Source organism: Rhinopithecus roxellana, chromosome 5 (assembly GCF_007565055.1).
Source record: "Rhinopithecus roxellana isolate Shanxi Qingling chromosome 5, ASM756505v1, whole genome shotgun sequence".
NCBI classification, from domain to species: domain Eukaryota; kingdom Metazoa; phylum Chordata; class Mammalia; order Primates; family Cercopithecidae; genus Rhinopithecus; species Rhinopithecus roxellana.
In genome coordinates, this window is record NC_044553.1 from 109,940,450 (window position 1) to 109,959,138 (window position 18,689).

Sequence of the window (18,689 nt, forward strand, 5' to 3'; positions counted from 1 at the left end):
GCTGTGACTTCTGAGTTCTTGGGCCTGCCTTATTTTTTTTTTTTTCTGTCTTTTTTCTCCTTCTCAGGAAAGCAATTTCAGCTCTCATTGTGCAGTTTCTCGCCTTGTACTTGGCTCTACCACCACAACCATCTCTTTTATTCCTGCCCAGATCTAGTTTGCTGCAGGCTAGATAAACCTTGCAAACATACTTGTTAGAGATTTGCCTACAATAAAAATTAGGAAGTTTACAGTAAGGCTGGGCATGGTGGCTTACACCTGTAATCCCAGTACTTTGGGAGGCCAAGGTGGGTGGATCACGAGGTCAGGAGTTCCAGACCAGCCTGGCCAAGATGGTGAAACCCCGTCTATACTAAAAATGTAAAAATTCGCTGGGCATGGTGGTGGGTGCCTGTAATCCCAGCTACTCAGGAGGCTGAGACAGGAGGATCGCTTGAACCCGGGAGGCAGAGGTTGCAGTGAGCCAAGATCACACCACTGCACTCTAGCCTGGGTGACACAGCAAGACTCTGTCTCAAAAGAAAAAAAAAAATGAAAGTTTAGAGTAAGAGTTAAGGGGTTGTTCAGAGGCTTTTCTTTCTTAGCTATAATCTATACAATTAAGGTTGGCTGAGTAGGGAGCTTTTTCTTTTTTTTTAAGATGGAGTTTCGCTCTTGTTGCCCAGGCTGGAGTACAATGGTGCAATCTCGGCTCATCGCAACTTCTGCCTCCTCCTGCCTCAGCCTCCGAGTAGCTGGGATTACAGGCATGCGTCACTATGCCCAGTTAATTTTGTATTTTTAGTAGAGTAAAAATTTTGTATTTTTAGTTTCTCCATGTTGGTGAGTATGTGGCTGGTCTCAAACTCCTGACCTCAGGTGATCTGCCTGCCTTGGCCTCCAAAAGTGCAGGGATTATAGGTGTGAGCCACTGCACCTGGACAAGTAGGGGGCTTTAGATAAATGAGGTTGTCAGGAATTACTATTTGATATGCTAGTTATGCCATAATCCTGGTTTCAAAAATATAGAGAAATAAGGTACTTTATTATTAGTAAAAAATCTATAACAGATTTTCCAACATCTTAAAAAAGCAGAAAGCGGGCCAGGTGTGGTGGCTCACACCTGTAATCCCAGCACTTTGGGAGGCCAAGGTGGGAGGATTGCTTGAGCCCAGGAGTTCAAGACTAGCCTAGGCAACATGGCAAAGCCCCGTCTCTACAAAAATTAGCTGGGTGTGATGGTATCCGCATGTGGACCCAGCTACTCAGGAGGCTGACGTGGGAGGATCGCTTGAGCCCAGGGGGTCAAGGCTGCAGTGAGCCATGATCATGGCACTGCACTCCAGCCTGAATGACAGAGCAGGAACTTGTCTAAAAAAAAAAAAAAAAAAAAAAAAAAAAAAAAAAAGCAGAAACCTATTTACAAATGAAATCTTTTTTTAAAAAAAAAATCTATGAAATATTGCTCAGAAACCAAATAATTAAAGTAGTTTAAAGCAAAACTACTATGAGTGACCTAAGCGGGAGAGTCCTACCTTCTCAGCCTCCCACCAACACCAAAGGAAGATTCTAAGCACCTAGGCAGAAGCCAGGAGTCAAGAACAGTTTCATAGAACACCAGACGCTAATACTATATGAAAAGTGACCCAACTTGAAAGATGTAAGCTACCTTATCAAAACAAAAACCCTAATAGCTAGAGCAGCAGACTCCACGTGGTAAGGAAGTAGATAGTAAAGAATCTACATGGTAAGAGAGTACATGCTTCTCTGAGGCTTAAGAATATTTTATTACAAATACTTTATTTTATAGCTCTAAGAGGAGGCCCTGATGCTAATCTAGTTCTTATCGAATCTATTTGAAGAGGGCCAGGTGTAGTGGCTCATACCTGTAATCTCAGCACTGTGGGAGGCCAAGGTAGGCGGATCACCTGAGGTCAGGAGTTCAAGACCTGCCTGACCAACATGGCGAAACCCCATCTCTACTAAAAATACAAAAAATTAGCCAGGTGTGGTGGTGGGTGCCTGTAATCCCAGCTACTTGGGAGGCTGAGGCATTAGAATTGCTTGAACCTGGGAGGTGGAGGTTGCAGTGAGCTGAGATTGCACCACTGCATTCCAGCCTGGGTGACAGAGCGAGCCTCTGTCTCCCAAAGAAAAAAAAATCTATTTGAAGAGAAGGAGCGGCCGGGACCGGTGGCTCAAGCCTGTAATCCCAGCACTTTGGGAGGCTGAGACGGGCGGATCACGAGGTCAGGAGATCCAGACCATCCTGGCTAACACTGTGAAACCCCGTCTCTACTAAAAAATACAAAAAACTAGCCGGGCGACGTGGCGGGCGCCTGTAGTCCCAGCTACTCGGCAGGCTGAGGCAGGAGAATGGCGTAAACCCAGGAGGCGGGGCTTGCAGTGAGCTGAGATCTGGCCATTGCACTCCAGCCTGGGCGGCAGAGCGAGACTCCGTCTCACAAAAAAAAAAAAAAAAAAAAAAAAAAGAAGAAGAGAAGGAGCTAGAGGCATATTCCTGGCATCTGGTTAAAGGGCTTTACAGAGGACATTTGGGTTCCAGCCCATTAGCCTGCCTTTTCTCATTCCAATACGTCACACTCTCAGCACTGGGGGAATGTTCTAAGGAACTTTCCAGGGCCTCTTACCTGGTTATCTGGGTGGTTAACAGTGAAGTAGCCCACACAGACGATGACCTCATGAAGGAGGCTTTCACAGGAGACTTGGCTGCAGTGGCCCAGCAGGGAGCTGGCCATGTGCCGGAATGCAAGGGACAAGCCCTCTGCCCCTACAATAGACTGACAAAGACAAGGAGCAGTTAGAAGCCCTCAGCCCAGGGAGAGCCAAGGCTGCAAATCACAAAGCAAGACTGGCCCTGTGCACTTTCTGCCACCGCGCTGGAAAAACATGACATTTCTACAGTACTATACTTAACACTTCAGTTTAGGGGTTCTTTTTCTAATAAATGACAATAATAAATACAATGTTTAACCTGAAAAGGGACAGCAGCAGACCAAATGCCTATACCACGTGGATCAAGACATTATCTACCTAAAGCACAGTTATTTATTCTATTTTTAATAACTTAATTTTTCTCATATACAAATATTCTTACTGTAGAAAATCTGGAAAAGCATAAAAAACTTAAAATTCACCTGTAAATCTACCACTTAGCTAAATTCCAAAATTTTTTTCTGAAGGAGAAAATATTTTCTTGTACACAGAGTTAAACATATATTTCTAATTATTTATGTTTAAACAAAAATTATAAATAACAACTAGTTATTATTCAAATAAGTAGCTCTATAAATCAAAGGCTCCCAAAAGAATGTAAAAAAAAATACAAAAAATTCTCCCTAAAACCATGAAACCCCTCAGCTATGGGACTTCTGGGATCCTTTCTCCAGACAGGCAAAGGGCTATCGGCGGTGGGCGACTCAAGAAGAGAGTCTGAGTCTGTGCAGCTCTATTTAATAAACATGTCAAACAGACAGAGCGACAGGAGGGCAAAGGGGAGAGGCGAAGCCCACAGAATACACTCGCAGCCCACACTGGAATGAAGCACCACTGCTGGCCTGTGGGAAAAGGCAGCGTTTTAAACTCATCTTTTGATTTGAGGTCTGAGTGGGCTTGAACCAGGTTGGATGCGTTGCAGCTTGGACGTTTCAATGAATTCACTTTACCTAACTGGGTGAAACAGAGCCATTTTAGTGAGCATTCTTGAAACAAAATTACTGCTAAATTTTAAGAGTGCCTTTTGTCTGTTTCACAGCCCCAAAACAAAACAAAAAAATGTTCTTCAAGCCCCAAAGAGACTTCAGAAGGGCTTTGCTCCTTTAAATCAAGTAGTGACACTTTCTCAGCTCAGCCTTTATTTAATTAGTCACGTCCAGCATGCTGTGACCCAGTGCCCTCTGTTTAACCTTCACTGATAAGAGCAGGTCAAGGGGCATATAAGTTTGAATATAAAAATTAAACCAATTTTTCAAGGAAACTATATTTCCTTTTTAGCCAGAATTAATTGCCAAGTCAGTACATTGATTTGTTTCCTGAGACCACCTTCAATTGTAAAAACTGTCAAACTGAATGCAATATACAATATCCCCAGTCTCAAGGCCACCCATGCCAATATGAATTCAGAGTGAAATCAGACTCTTTGCTGAAAAGAGAAAAATATTTTGACAGCCTTATTAGTATACAATGAAATGGAACCAGCTAGGAAAATACTCTAATGGATAACCTTTTGTACTATTACATGATGGGTTCTCACACAAAATAAGTACATAGGTTTGTGGCTTTGAAGAGGGTGAAGGAACACTGGGAATGCTGCATTCAGTTTCCAACCTTCTGACTCAGCATCTGCAAGACAGTTTAGGTAAATTCTTCTTTTCAGAAACTGAGTCAGTTCACATTTTCTGAGGGCCTACTATCTGCTAGTGAGCATAGCACTTTTATGCAATCATATTTAATCCTCAAATAGTCTTGTGAGGTAGGTGTTCTTAATCTCTATTTTACAGATGAGGAAATGGAGTCTTAAGTGTTCAAATAACTTGTCTAATGTCATACAATTTGAAGAGGTAATGTGATGGCTCAAAGTCAGGTCATTCTGACTCCAGATCCAGGGGTCTAATGAGGATGTCTCCCTGTAACAGCTCTGTATTCTTGTGATGCATTCAAACCCAAATCATCAACATGTCTTATATCATCTCGTCTAACTCTTCAGCAGGTCAGACAATTTATCTCACTTCAGTTTTTTTCTTCAGTTCCTGTGAGCCTCCCAGGCAATTCATAAATTATCTCTCAGATTTTTCTGAGGTCAGATCATGCTGAGATGTACACTTTCCTTCTTTCCACTTAAAATCTCTTTTCCTGTCCTTTACATACATAGTTCCTAAAATCTCACTTTTGACATGTTAAGTTGTTTTGATGAACCAGAACATGAGTTTCTCTGACCATAACTATCACAAAAATAGTACTTTTCTGGAAAACTCATCCGTTGCTATACAGTACAAATACTATGTATTTAATTTACTTAAGCTTACAGTCTTGATCACGTCCATCTACATCAACAGTGTCTATGTAGACAGACGTGTTGCTTTACATAGCTGGTGAAGCCTATGTTTCCCTTCCCTTGAATATGGAAGGCTTATGACTGATTCAGCCAATAAAGTATGGTTGATAAGTAAGTGTATGCCTTCTGAGGCTAAGTCATAAAAAGTCCTGTAGCTTTTGTTGGTTTCTCTTGGAACACTTGCTTTCTGGAAGCTTCCTCTTAGGACACTCCCACTCAGAGTCGAGACAGCATAGTGTTTAAAAAGTCCAAGTCACATGGAGAAGCAGTAGGTAGATGCTCTGGCCACCAGTCCTAGGTGAATCTTGTCTTTGAATCATCCCAGGCATCAAACATAAGAGTAAAGAGCCTCCAGATGATTTTAGCTCTTAGCTATAGCCATGACATCATGGAGCAGAGACAAGTAATTTCCACTGTGATAAGCCCCATCTGAATTCTGAACTCCTAGAATCTGTGATCAGAAATAAATGTTTCCTCTACTAAGTTCATCTGTTTGTTTGTAAATGCATAAAAGTAATTAAGAAAAAACACATAGTCATTGGTATATATTAAAGGCCCCAATGCTAGAAATTCTGGGCATTTAGGTCCCCTCACATGCTGATGAGGAGTCAGAAAGAAACATGAAGGGTAAAGGCTACTTGGAAACTATAGTTAGGAAGAGAATGAGAAAGAGTAATGGCGAGACTGATAAAATAAAAGAAGAAAGGAGAGACAGGAGAGAGATAAAAAAGAAGAAAAAACAGGAAGGAAAGAACTGAGAAGGAAATATAGAGTTGCATGAAAAGAAGGAAGAAAAGGTACTGGAGAATTGTGAGAACCAGTCAAGAAAGGGCATTCCAAATGACAGCCAGGGCATTTGATTTTTAGAATAATTGTTTTTTATTTATTTTGTTATTTAATTTCTTTTTATCCCTAGAGACACTGATTTGGAGAACAGTTGAACCCTCTTGAGCCACTCTTGTTTTATTCCTGCTGTTTTCGGCAAAAGTGGCTCAAGTGGGGATAAGTTTCAAGTTGGATACAGCAAGGATCTGGAAAGGAGAAATGTTTTTTTATCTTAGTTGGGCACCAAAGATTCCAGAAATAGGCTTTTGATTTTTCTTTTCCTTCTTTAATGAAATCACTTGACATTATTGCCCATTATTAAGCCCTTTAGGCTTAAAGGCCACTAGGGAGCAGGTCTGGTTGAAGTTCAATGGTGCTCCTTTGTGAGTGAGCCTGCACAGGCCACAAGTTCACAGGAGGAGAGGGGCAGGGAGCAGGGACCTGGGGCTCCCTGACAGAGTGACTGACTGAACAGCTGACTTATCCTAGATGCTTGTTTATGATGTGGAGTCCCCTGTAGCAGTATAAATGTTGGTCAAGAAGACCCGTGAAACAGGAAGCTAAGAGACAGTTTTTAGATATTTGCTATTCCATAATCTACTAACAAAAGAAATCACTCCCTTTCGACACAGCTGATGGGTAGATCGGTAGACTCCATATCCTGAGTATGTAAAGTTAAGGTTCCCTGATTTCCAAACTGTTTCCAGACAGAATACAGTGGGCTTAGGTCTTCAAAAAACACAGATGTTATGTTCAACCCTGAGGCGAGAACCACTGACATTTTTTTGAAGCAGGTATCTCTCATTTATATGTGACTGTAACCTCCCAGAACTCTATGTATTGTGCAGTGAGTTACCACCTAAGGCTAGTTCAACTGCTCTGGAGACAGAAAAGCATTAACCCAAAGGAAGGGATTTCTGTTCTCATGACAGACAAACTAATTCCACAAAGTTGAAAGATACTAGATCCAATGATACAACTTAGTCACAAATTTCCTTTTTTGAACAAAATGACAGGAAGACATCAAAGAACTGTACATTTGTCATCAGCTACAATATAGAAGTATTCCTTCCATCTCAGAATGGCAAAGTCCACTATTTTCATACATTCGTATCTCTATAACCTTTTTCCCTCTGAGCAAAGCAATTCACCTAAATTATGGGTTCATCATCTGCCAAGTTTATTCCTTTTTTAATGAAATCACTTGACAGTTAATAAACTGAAAGAGAAAGTCTATTCCTTGGGGCTTGCTCTGTTCCAAAGGTTCAGTGTTTTTGAAAATTAAATTTCCTACATGAAAAAAAAAATCTGTTTCTAGGCTGACAGTCTGGTGTTATAGCATAAAGCAATTCTTCTTTCTTTAGCTACAAAAACTTAATAGCTAAAGATGCAAATCCCTGTAAAGCCAGTTATACACTTTACACTGAACACAAAATCAGCTAAACCAACCATAGAAAGTCATATCAATCAAAGAACTTATCTAAAAAGCTAGTTATATACTTTACATTGGATACAAAATCAGCTAAACCATCCACAGAAAGTCATATCAACCAAATAATTTATCTAATTTTGGTTCTATTTACATAAGAAACCATTACTTTCCTTAATATTTAAAAGTTGATGAGATGATAATGTCCTGATCTAAAGAATTCCAGACAAAAGGTTTATAAATAGCAGCATGGCAAAGGATGAACATAGGCTTTGGGGTGGGAGAGTTACAGTTGCTAGTCCTGGTTCACAAACATGTAACCGTGGGCAAATTACTTAACTGTCAGCTTCTCTATCTGTAAAATGGGTATAACAATACTTTGCATGGTAGCTATGAGAATGCTAGATGTTATAGAGCATCTAATACAGTTCCCAGAAAATAGTAGCTTAATAAATTATAACATATATTATAATTCCATTTATTGTAGTTTATTCCTTATACCCCAATTCAGGAGAAGAACCTGACATCCTATCTACATGAAAATATTAACTCTCAATTGGTTAACATTGATATAAACCAATACTTGGTACCTGAAAAGCAGGCAGATGAAGAGCTGCAAAGCTGTTGAAGAAACGTAAACTCTGAATGGCTACTTGAATGGTATTTTGGGTGTAATTTTCCTTGGGACTGGCAGTGCTAGGGTCCAAGATGGTGCCATGGAAGAGGACACAGTAGAGCATATGAAGAACTCCAGCCAGGTCGGTTGCCTGAAGAGCAGCTGTCAGCCCTGTGGGATCCTGGCGATTATTGTCAAATATGCTGTATGACCTGACAAAGAAACATTCAATTCTTTGAGAAAAACTACTTAAAGGATGTTAGCAATTTGTATAGGTTAAATGAAACAAGACAATCAGACCATTAAAAACAAACCATCTGAGTTGTATAATATGGTAACAAAGAACTTCAAGGAATAAATCCCTCCCCACCAACTGCACTGTGGCTTTCTTTTTCTTCTGGAAGACCAGCCTGCTGCAGCAGTGTCAACTGAGCACTCTGCAGCCAGTGCTGAGGCTGCCAACCACCCTTCCCACACTTTGTAGCCTCACTTTGTTTAGTATCCTGGGTCTGGGCAAAGTGGACAGAGTCTGTGAAAGCTTTTGGGACTCAGAGGCCAAAACACACTCCTAGCTTCCTTTCTGGATAAAGGAACTCTTCTTAGGGGAGGCAACTATTAGGAAGGCATGAGGCCTCAAAAACCCAGTAATGTGTTGGTATACTGTGATAGGGCGATTCTTCAGCTGCTTTTGAAGCCCCTTTTCCAACATTGAGGAGTACAGGTGGGACAGGTTGTAGAAGCCACAGTTCCAAGAACAAGCAAGTACTGGATTAGGTCTACACAAATCAGATGAAGTCAGCTTAGCTACCATGGCAGGTAATGTTACAGAAGAGCAAGAAGAGACAACGGCAGTGGCGAATGAACACCTAAAATCAATAGTAAAGCAGCAGGGGTATGCTAAATCTACCTCATCCTTGAACTAAGGTATTTTTTTATTATTATTTTTTGTTGTTGAGATGGAGTCTCGCTCTGTTGCCCAGGCTGGAGTGCAGTGGCGTGATCTCGGCTCACTACAAGCTCTGCCTCCCAGGTTCACGCCATCCTCCTGTCTCAGCCTCCCAAGTAGCTGGGACTACAGGCGCCCGCCACCACACCCAGCTAATTTTTGTGTTTTTAGTAAAGACGGGGTTTCACCGTGTTAGCCAGGATGGTCTCGATCTCCTGACCCCGTGATCCACCCGCCTAGGCCTCCCAAAGTGCTGGGATTACAGGGGTGAGCCACTGCGCCTGGCCGAACTAAGGTATTTTTTATTTTGTTTGTTCTTTTATTTATTTTTTAAAAATTTCCCTTCTTTTCACAGGTGTTAAAAAAAAAAGTAGAACCACTCAATGTGAGGGTTGAACCCACTGACTCTGGGATTAAGAGTCCCATGCTCTACCAACTGAGCTAGTCAAGCAATTCTGAACTAAGGTATATGTGAAGCATCTAGTGACTAAGAGCAGGCAGTTATAGTAAACATGGCTGCCAAGCATTCACCCTTTTAAACAAAAACTGTACAAAGATTTCTAAGGAATCACCTTTCTTTAACTCATAGCCAATATGCTTCACATAGATCTCCCTCCCTATTTACTCTGGCTCAAGGGTACCCAGGCCTAAGGTTAAGCCACACATTTCTCTGGCTGTTGAGCATTACTCAGGGATGGCACATGTCACAATCAGAGCTAATGGGATAGAGGGAGATACTTTTGCTGAGACACTTGGGAAGAAGTCATCACTTTTTCCTCTACTGGGTTTGAATCTGAGATGTAAGGTCTGGAGTTGCTATAGCCACTTGTAACCACTGCACAAAACCTCAGGTCTCTTAGTGCTCTTTCTTCATGACACTGATTTTTCTCAGGAAGGCAAGTTACAAGTTTCTACTCAATGTCTTCCTTTAATGTGGCATGATCTACACAACACTGAGCAGGAGTGCTTTTATGTTTCTGGCATGGCATACTACCTTTCCCTACTTTTTAACACTATGAGTTAGTGTTAAAAATCTGGGTTAGTGTGTGTACAGGTGTGTGTGTGTGTGTATATATATATACATGTATATATACACACACATACATGCATACATACATACACATATATATAGGTTGTCATTTGTCATTCCTTTCAGCTGGATGGGAGGTAGTTCTTGAAGAACTATGCTTACTTCATCATCTTTCCCAGAAGCACTCAAGAGGTGTCACTAATTAAACAAGAATTGAGAGGTGCTGACTGGCAAATTTCTAGTATCTTGTCTAGTTTTCTCAATTCATAACTTAGTTTTTCCAAAGGGATCATTTTATTCATTTTGCTAGTTGCATCAAAGCAGTTATATTCATAACCATGGTACACATTTATTTCTTGAATGTGCACTATTTCTAATATTTCTAAGAATACAGCCAAGCGGCATGACATCTTCGTATAGTTGTTCTCTATTCAAGAAAGAAGCTCTCTTATGAAATACTGTCATCTCATTTATACGGCAGGATCTGCCAAGTACATTCATTTGTGTCACCTTATCTCGTTCTTACTGGGTTTTCATAGTTGGTAGAGAAGTTATTCGTCCTCTCATTGTACACATGAGGCAAGTGAGACCTAGAGAAATAAGGTGAAGTGTTTTAGGTCATACAAATTTTTAGTGGCAGGAATATCACCCAGGGCTTCTGACTGTTTAGGGTCAGTGCTTTGTCCATGGACCAAAACATCCAGGTCAAACAGAGGCTGACCTCCTCTTTCCTCTCGATGCCTTCTTTTAAGTCAAATTTTGTGATTAAGTAAATACTGTTAAGATATACAGAGACTATAATGCAATCTTGTATTGTCGAGGGGAGATATTTTTGTCTCACAACACTCAATAAAAAGTTTAAGAAATGATATTTATTTGCTTATATGTATATCTGAACCGTTACACAAACTTCTGTTAGCTAATGTCAGCTGACCCTTACTTCCTTCCATTAAAGCCAAAAGAGTTAGGGGTCAGACCCTGACTAGAGACATGAGTAGAGATTAATGTGTCTGAGTTTATTATATAGGTTCCAAAAAGGGGCCTGTGTTTGTTTAACACTGATTGCCTTTTAGATCCAGTGACAAGTCAGAAGATATTTCTCCCTAAAGCTGATTTCTAATAGGCTTTCAGAACCTTGAGGATGAGTAACATCATTGCTGGTGACAACAGTTTTACTGCTCTGTGGTTCAGAATGGTGACTTCCCCTTTACTCTTGTGTTGCTTTTAAACTGATTATCAGCATATTCTAATACAGATATTCAGGAATATAGCTTTGTCATTTAAAACATTTTATAATACTTAGTCTTTCTGAGCATTTATTAAGTGACAAGAATTCACTGCTATTTCCTCTTCCAAATAATACATATAAAAAATCTTAAAAAAAAAAAAAAAAGTGAAGGTTATCAGAACATATTCTCTCCTGCACCATTATTTAGGAAAACACTAATCTGATGGATTATAAAGCAATAGAGCCCAGTCTTTTGCAGATATTATCCTAATGAAATAAAAATGGTAATTGAGGAAAATCTGTTAAATAAGCCTTTAAGAACTTAGATGTGGAAATGGTTCAAAACGCATAAAATAGTGCTTCATGGAAAAGACCATTCATGTTGAAGAGTCCACAGGATATATGGGGGTAAGGGGAGGGTTTGACTGTCCCATTTGGCTTCCACAGGACTAATGCAGACCTGAAGGGACCGTAGAGAATGTTTACTTTTGATTTAGCTTCAAGTACAGATAATTTGTCCATGAGCAGGCCACTGGCTTCTGTTGGTCTTAACTGTCAGTTATAATCACTTTAAGCCTAAATGTTTATAAGAAAAAAGTAAAAGGCCTTATTCATATCAGGCATGGGTCACGAAGTTTTCTTTAACAAATACATAGAAGATGTGAAAAATAAGATCTGAAATTTTGCATAGTACATTCTGAGATCTTTGTAATTTTACCAGATTTTAAGGTGTTTTTGTTAGGTCTTCAGGACTAGAGATCTTAGTGAGACATTCATTTCTGTTCATCAAAAGCTAGATTCACTTAGGAAAAAGTAAAATTGGTTTTTCATTAATACTGCACAATGCCTGAAAACCCTACTTTACCTTAAAGGAGAGTACAGCTGGGCAAAAACAGCATGATTTGTGTGGGCATGAAGTGCCGTCCATTCCATCTTCATAAACCACTTATACACCGGGCCTTAGTTGGCCTAAAAAAGCAGCTGTGACAGTTCCAGACTCTATAATCCCTTTTCTTCTGTTTGTTTGCCCTCATTTCCATGGTCCCCAGATTTCCAGCTTGGTAACATTCACTATGATCTTCAGTGCAGGTGATCTTCTAGATTGTTCTCTTAGCTTCTTGGATTTTGGCTTTGTTCTGGAATCCCTGAGGGATTTTGTGAGAACATCCCATTTTAGCCCTTAAACCCATAGACCTGCACTCAAAGATCTGCAGAGTGTTGGAGTGGGTGAGACTAAGTCATTGTCTCCCCCAATGATGGATGAGAACTTTACTGTTCAAGGAGAAGTAAATTATTTCTCAGCAGTATCCCAGTTTTTGGATATTATGTCCTGGGATATTCTGAGAAAGCCAAACTGTATCCAGTGACAACGTCATTCATCAGGGTTTAAGGTGAGCACAAACAGGCATGATATTCTGTCAGGTATTCTGTCTAAAAAACCAAAGTACCTGTGCTCCAGGAACTCTGAGCACCTGCGACGGGCAAGGTTAAGGAAAGATCAAGCCCCTGTTCTAGAGGCGTTACAGTCTAACAGGGGCAGGTGGGTGTATCAGTTTCCTATTGTTGCTGGAATAATTACCACAAGGTAGTGGCTCAAAACAATAAAAAATGAATATTTTACAGTTCTGAAGGCCAGAAATTCAAAACAGATCTCACTAGGCTAAAATCAAGTTGTCACAAGAGCTGTGTTCCTTTTGGAGGCTCCAGTGGAGAATCCATTGCCTTGCCTTTTCCACCTTCTAGAATATGCCTCAATTCGTTGGCTTATGGCCCCTTATTGCAGCTTCAAAGCCAGCAACGGAGTATCTTCAAATCTCTTTCTAACGCTGACTTTCTTGCCTCCCGTCTTTATTTATAAGGACCCTTGTGATTACATTGGGCCCCCCTGAATTATCCAGGATAATCTCACCATCTAAAGATCCTTAACTTAATCATATCTGCAAGATCCCTTAAGCCAAGCAAGGTACTATTCATAGGTTCTGGAGATTCAAATATAGATACTGTTGTAGGAACTTTATTATGCCTACTCCAGAGAACCTAGTCAATCATGATTCATTCATTCAACAAATATTCACTGATGGCCAACTATGTGGCAAGCCCTATTCTAGGAACTGGAGTTCAGCAATACAATCTATGACCTTTTTCTCATAAAGCTTACATTTTAGTGCAGGAAGATATAAACGAACAAATATATAATATGTAATGTATGGTGTGATACAAGAGCAAGGGACATGGCTAGGAAATGAAGAAGTAGGAATGTGTGTGAAGCTACTTTACATAGGGTGGTTGGGGAAGCCATTTCTAAGGCATTATTTAAGCAAAATTCTATAGAAAGTGAGGAAGAAAGCCATGTGGACACCTGGGGGAAGGGTGTTTCAGGTAAAAGAGCAGAAAATCCCAAGGCTTGGAGCCAGAAGTGTGCATGACATGTTCAAGAAACAGCAAGAAGGCCAGTGTGGCTAAAGCGAGTTGAGTAACGAGAAGAGTAATAGGAAATGAGGTCAGAGAGGCAGCAGAGAAGATCAGGTAGGGTCTTGGAAACCATTATAAAACTTTTGGCCCAGCGCGGTGGCTCAAGCCTGTAATCCCAGCACTTTGGGAGGCCGAGAGGGGCGGATCATGAGGTCAGGAGATTGAGACCATCCTGGCTAACACGGTGAAACCCCGTCTCTACTAAAAAATACAAAAAAACTAGCTGGGCGAGGTGGCAGGTGCCTGTAGTCCTGGCTACTTGGGAGGCTGAGGCAGGAGAATGGCGTAAACCCGGGAGACGGAGCGTGCAGTGAGCTGAGATCTGGCCACTGCACTCCAGCCTGGGCAACAGAGTGAGACTCTGTCTCAAAAAAAAAACCAAAAAAAAATTTTACTGAGTAATATGGGAAGCCACTGTAAGGTTTTGAGCACAGAAGTTATGTACTCTGACTTCATTTGAACAATGAGCACTGCATCTACTGGTTGAAAACTCTTTAGAAGAGCCAAGCTAGAAGCAGGAAGACCAATTAGGAGGCTGCTTTAATTATCCAAGTGAGAGATAATGGTGTATGAATCAGGATGGTAACCATGGATGTGGGAAGTGGTTGGATTCTGAAAATATTCAGAAGGGCAAGTCAACAGATTTCCTGATAAACTGGATGTGGGTGTGAGAAAGAGGAGTAAAAAATGGCTCAATGCTTTTTGGCCTGAGTAACTGGAAGACTGTGACTGCCATTCATAGAAATGGGGAAGAAAGTGAAGAGAGCATGTCTCAGGAGGAAAACTAGGAATTCAGTTTTGAACTGGTTAAATGTGAGATGCCTATTATACATCACAGTGGAGACACTGGATTGGAAGTTGTGTGAAATAAGCTTCCCAAGAATAGGGATTTTTGTCTCTTTTCTTTCACAGATATATCCCCAGGGCTTAGAACAGTCTCACATACAGTAGCTATTCAATACATATGTGTTGAATGGCTGAATAAATACACAAGCCCAAATTCAGAGGAGGAGTCTGGGCTTGAGATATTTGGAAACCATCAACACAGAGCTGGTATTTAAAACTAGAAACTCATTCTAGTGAGTCTAGAGTCTGAGGATTGATCCTTGGGATACCCCAAAGTTTAGAACCAGGAGAGATGAAAAGAAACCAGCAAAAGAAACTAAAAAATAGTCACCAGTAGGGTAAGAAGAAAACCAGGAGAGTATGGTGCCCTAGAAGCAAAGTGAAGATAGCTTCAAGGAGGAGAAAGTAATCACAACAAGGTTTACCTACAAATAAATGTGAGGACTAAAAACAGGAGGAAATATATACAAATGACTTAAGTCTTATTTTTAGATTATAAAAACTAATTCCACATGCTTGAGATGGGAAGAGGGTAAGTAACAGGGAATGGAATACAGCTTGTCAACAATAAGTGGGAAAAAAGACATAGCAAATTAGGTGCCTAGCAGTTCAAATGAGAAAACAGCACTGCTTGATTAACAAAGAATATAAGTCAATTTTGACTAAAAGGAGTACAATGTACACAACAAGGAAGGTTTAGTCCTGCTCCAGTGCACTATATGACTATTCTGGAAGTGCTGTGTCCAGCACTGGGTGCAGCTCTAATTCAGGACACAGAAGTATGAAAGTTCCCAAGTAAAGCAATCTGTGTGGTAAAAGTATCTGGAAATAATGTCACCCAAGGAATATTTGAAGGAATTGAGAAGTTTAGCTCAGACCTGAAGGACACAAAGGCTATCTTCAAACTGAAGAAGTATTTATTTATGAACTCAGGGGAGACATGTTACTAGAAAGCATCTATGAAATAAATCTATGGAAAATTTTCTAGGGCTAGGTGTGGTGGTACATGCCTATAGTCCCAGCTGCTTGGGAGGCTGAGGCAGGAGCATCAGTGGAGCCAAGGAGTTCGAGGCTACAGTGAGCTATGATCTCCTCACTGCACTCCAGCCTGGGTAACACAGTGAGATCCTATTTCTGGAAAAAAAAAAAATTCTAATAATGAGAACACCCAAAAGTGAAGTGGGCTGTTTGGTGTGGTATGACATTCTTCTTCATCCTGAAAGAGGCACCTGGAAGGTCACACCACTGTAGTAGCAGAGGGCACTCAAGACTCAGCTGGACATGAGCCTAGATGATGTCTAAGATTCTGTTCAATTCTGGGATGTTACAACGGATATAAATCTACTTTGAAAATCATAGTGAGTCGGCCGGGCGTGGTGGCTCACGTCTGTAATCCCAGCACTTTGGGAGGCTGAGGCAAGCGGATCACAAAGTCAGGAGATTGACACTATCGTGGCCAACATGGTGAAACCCTGTCTCTACTAAAAATACAAAAAAATTAGCTGGGTGTGATGGCACACACCTGTAATCCCAGCTACTCAGGAGGCTGAGGCAGGAGAATGACTTGAACCCGGGAGGCAGAGGTTGCAGTGAGCTGAGATCACACCACTGCACTCTAGCCTGGCGACAGAGTGAGACTATCTCTCAAAAAAAAAAAAAAAAAAAAAAAAAAATTACAGTCAGTCTCTCTCTTACACAGACGCACACACATACAGCACACCCTCCCTCTCTAACCTTTTAGGTTATATATACAGTAGATGTGGACAATAGCTTTTTTAATGCAAATCTAATTTGGAGCTCTGTTGAAGAAAATGGGGATGACTTAATGGAGAGCTGAGGGCAAGAGAAAAGTCAAGGTGGAATGTATGTCTATGTAAGCACTCCAAGACAGTCAGGACATTTGGTTAGAGAATAGCAAAAATAGGCTGGGCATGGTGGCTTATGCCTGTAATCCCAGAACTTTGGGAGGCTGAGGTGGGTGGATCATATGAGGTCAGGAGTTCAAGACCAGCCTGGCCAACATGGTGAAACCCTGTCTCTAATAAAAATACAAAAATTAACCAGGCATGGTGGCATGTGCCTGTAATCCCAGCTACTAGGGAGGCTGAGGCAGGAGAATGTCTTGAACCCAGGAGGCGGAGGTTGCAGTGAGCCGAGATTGCATCACTGCACTCTGGCCTGGGGAACAGGGTGAGACTCCGTCTCAAAAAAAAAAAAAAAAAAAAAGAAAAAAAGAACAGTAAAAATATAGGGACAATTAACTAAAAAGTGAGAACATTAGGTAGGATGGGCTCAGATACCTGGGATAATTTCCAGTTACCTGATTATGAGTTTCAGGTGAACTCAAAGAGGAACCCCCCCCGCCTTTTTTTTTTTAAAAGGCAGGGTCTTGCTCTGTTGCCCAGGCTGCAGTGTGGTAGCACAATTGTAGCTCACTGTAACCTTGAACTCATAGGCTCAAGCAATCCTCCCATCTCAGCCTCCCAAGTAGCTGGGACTATAGGCATGTGCTACTACACTTGGTTTTTTAATTTTTTGTAAGATGAGGTCTTGCTATGTTGCCCAGGGTGGTCTCAAACTCCTAGCCTCAAGTGATCCTCCCACCTCACCTCTCAAAGTGTTGGGATTGCAGCCGTGAGCTACTGTGCCTGGCTAAAGAGGAACTCTTGAGAAGGGAACCTTCCTGAGAGGAGAAGTGATAGATGATGAAAATGGAATGGACAGTCTTGCTGTTTGGGATCAACAACCTGGAAGAGGCTGAAGAAAGAGCAGGACCAGAGGGCACCAATAGGAATGGAAGGTAAAGGACAAGGCCCTCTAAGAAGAAGAAACTAGACCCTGGCAAAGGTCTGAATGGAGACACAACAAAGTGGAAGAGTAAAGAGGCCACAGGCTCAGGACAATCTTAGGAAAACTAAAGGTGAATGGATGAAGGTGCAGGGAGGAGCCTATGAGGTTAGAAGGCAGGCAGCTCTGGATGACTGACAAGATATGCTCCTAGATCTTGGAACTGCAGGCTAGGGCTACTGTCCAGTACTGCCTCTCAGATGGGACACTTTTGACCTCTCTAGCTTCAGTTTTCCCATACTGTAAACAGCAAAGGACCCTGTGCTGACACACTGGTTTGGCTAGTTGATACTTTGGGCCTCTCTTATTTTTACAATTTGGAAGTTGGGTTGAAGGAACTCTGCCAGAGGCTATGTTGTGTTGCCAAGTAAACGTAATTGCTTCTGCTGGGAGAGTAACTGGGAGGAAAAAACTGTCATATCAGGTGCTGCATTATGATTCCAGTATCCTCCTAAATGATCTTTCTGGCTACTTTCTTGCCTCTCTAATCCATTCTTCACAGAATAAACAGATGCTTTTTACTTTTTAAGCCACTCTCCTGTTTAAAATCCTCCAATGGCTTCCCTTCACACTTAAGAGAAGAATTCAGATTTCTCATCTTTCTGTCCTCATCTCCTGGCCTTTACTTATTGACTTCATCTTCTACCACTTTCTTTTTGGCTCTTTACATTTCAATATATCACTTTCTCTGTTTCTGGAACATCCCACCTCAGGGTCTTGCCATTCTTCTCAACTAGAATACTCTTTGCTTGGGTCTTTACATGGCTGGCTCTATCTTAGCTTATCATCTCCCCAGAGAGGCCTTTCCTGACTGCTTCATCTGCAGAAACCCTTGACCAAGACATTCAGCTATATTATCAGGCTTTATTTTCTCATGTCACTAGCTAAAATTATCTTATTTGTATATTGGTTGACTTTTTTTTCCCTATTAGACTATAAATTTCATAAGAGTGGTGTCTTTTTGACCAATCGATCCCCAGTATCTTGACAAGGTCTGGCACATAGCACATACTCAGTAAATAGGTATGAGTAAATATTTACCAAATAAATGGAAGGAAGAAAGAGAGAACTGATCTTAGCAAGGCATGCCAAAGGAATGAAGGCCTTGGATGCCTATTTCCTAACTCAGAGAAAGAAGAACATGAGATGTGGGCAGTTCTTCTTCTTAAGTATAGAATAGGCCCAGGAAATGGGATTCTGACATAGGCCAATGATTGTTTACTGGTATTTGCTAGCTCTGCCAATGAACAGCTATTTCTCAAATTCTTATTTTGTTTTGTTTCAGGTGCTATGTGCCTGACGGGGAGCTGCTAGGATATTTAGCTTCTTTCTTTCTCTAGGTAAATCTTGTAACTCTAGACACAAACCAGGTATATAAGAGAAATAATGAACTGCAC

General features: G+C 41.1%; 1 protein-coding gene across 4 annotated transcripts in view; it reads right to left on the reverse strand.

The window, feature by feature from the left end:
- SCAPER (S-phase cyclin A associated protein in the ER) overlaps positions 1-18,689 on the reverse strand; it is a 587,291-nt gene that overhangs the window by 26,552 nt on the left and 542,050 nt on the right. For all 4 annotated transcript variants that reach the window (XM_030930958.1, XM_030930961.1, XM_030930960.1 and 1 more), the window contains 2 exons: positions 7,898-8,135; positions 2,631-2,780 (listed from right to left, as the gene is read on the reverse strand). In XM_030930958.1, coding sequence (XP_030786818.1) covers positions 2,631-2,780; positions 7,898-8,135 — 388 coding nt within the window. The remainder of the gene's footprint in view (positions 1-2,630; positions 2,781-7,897; positions 8,136-18,689) is intronic.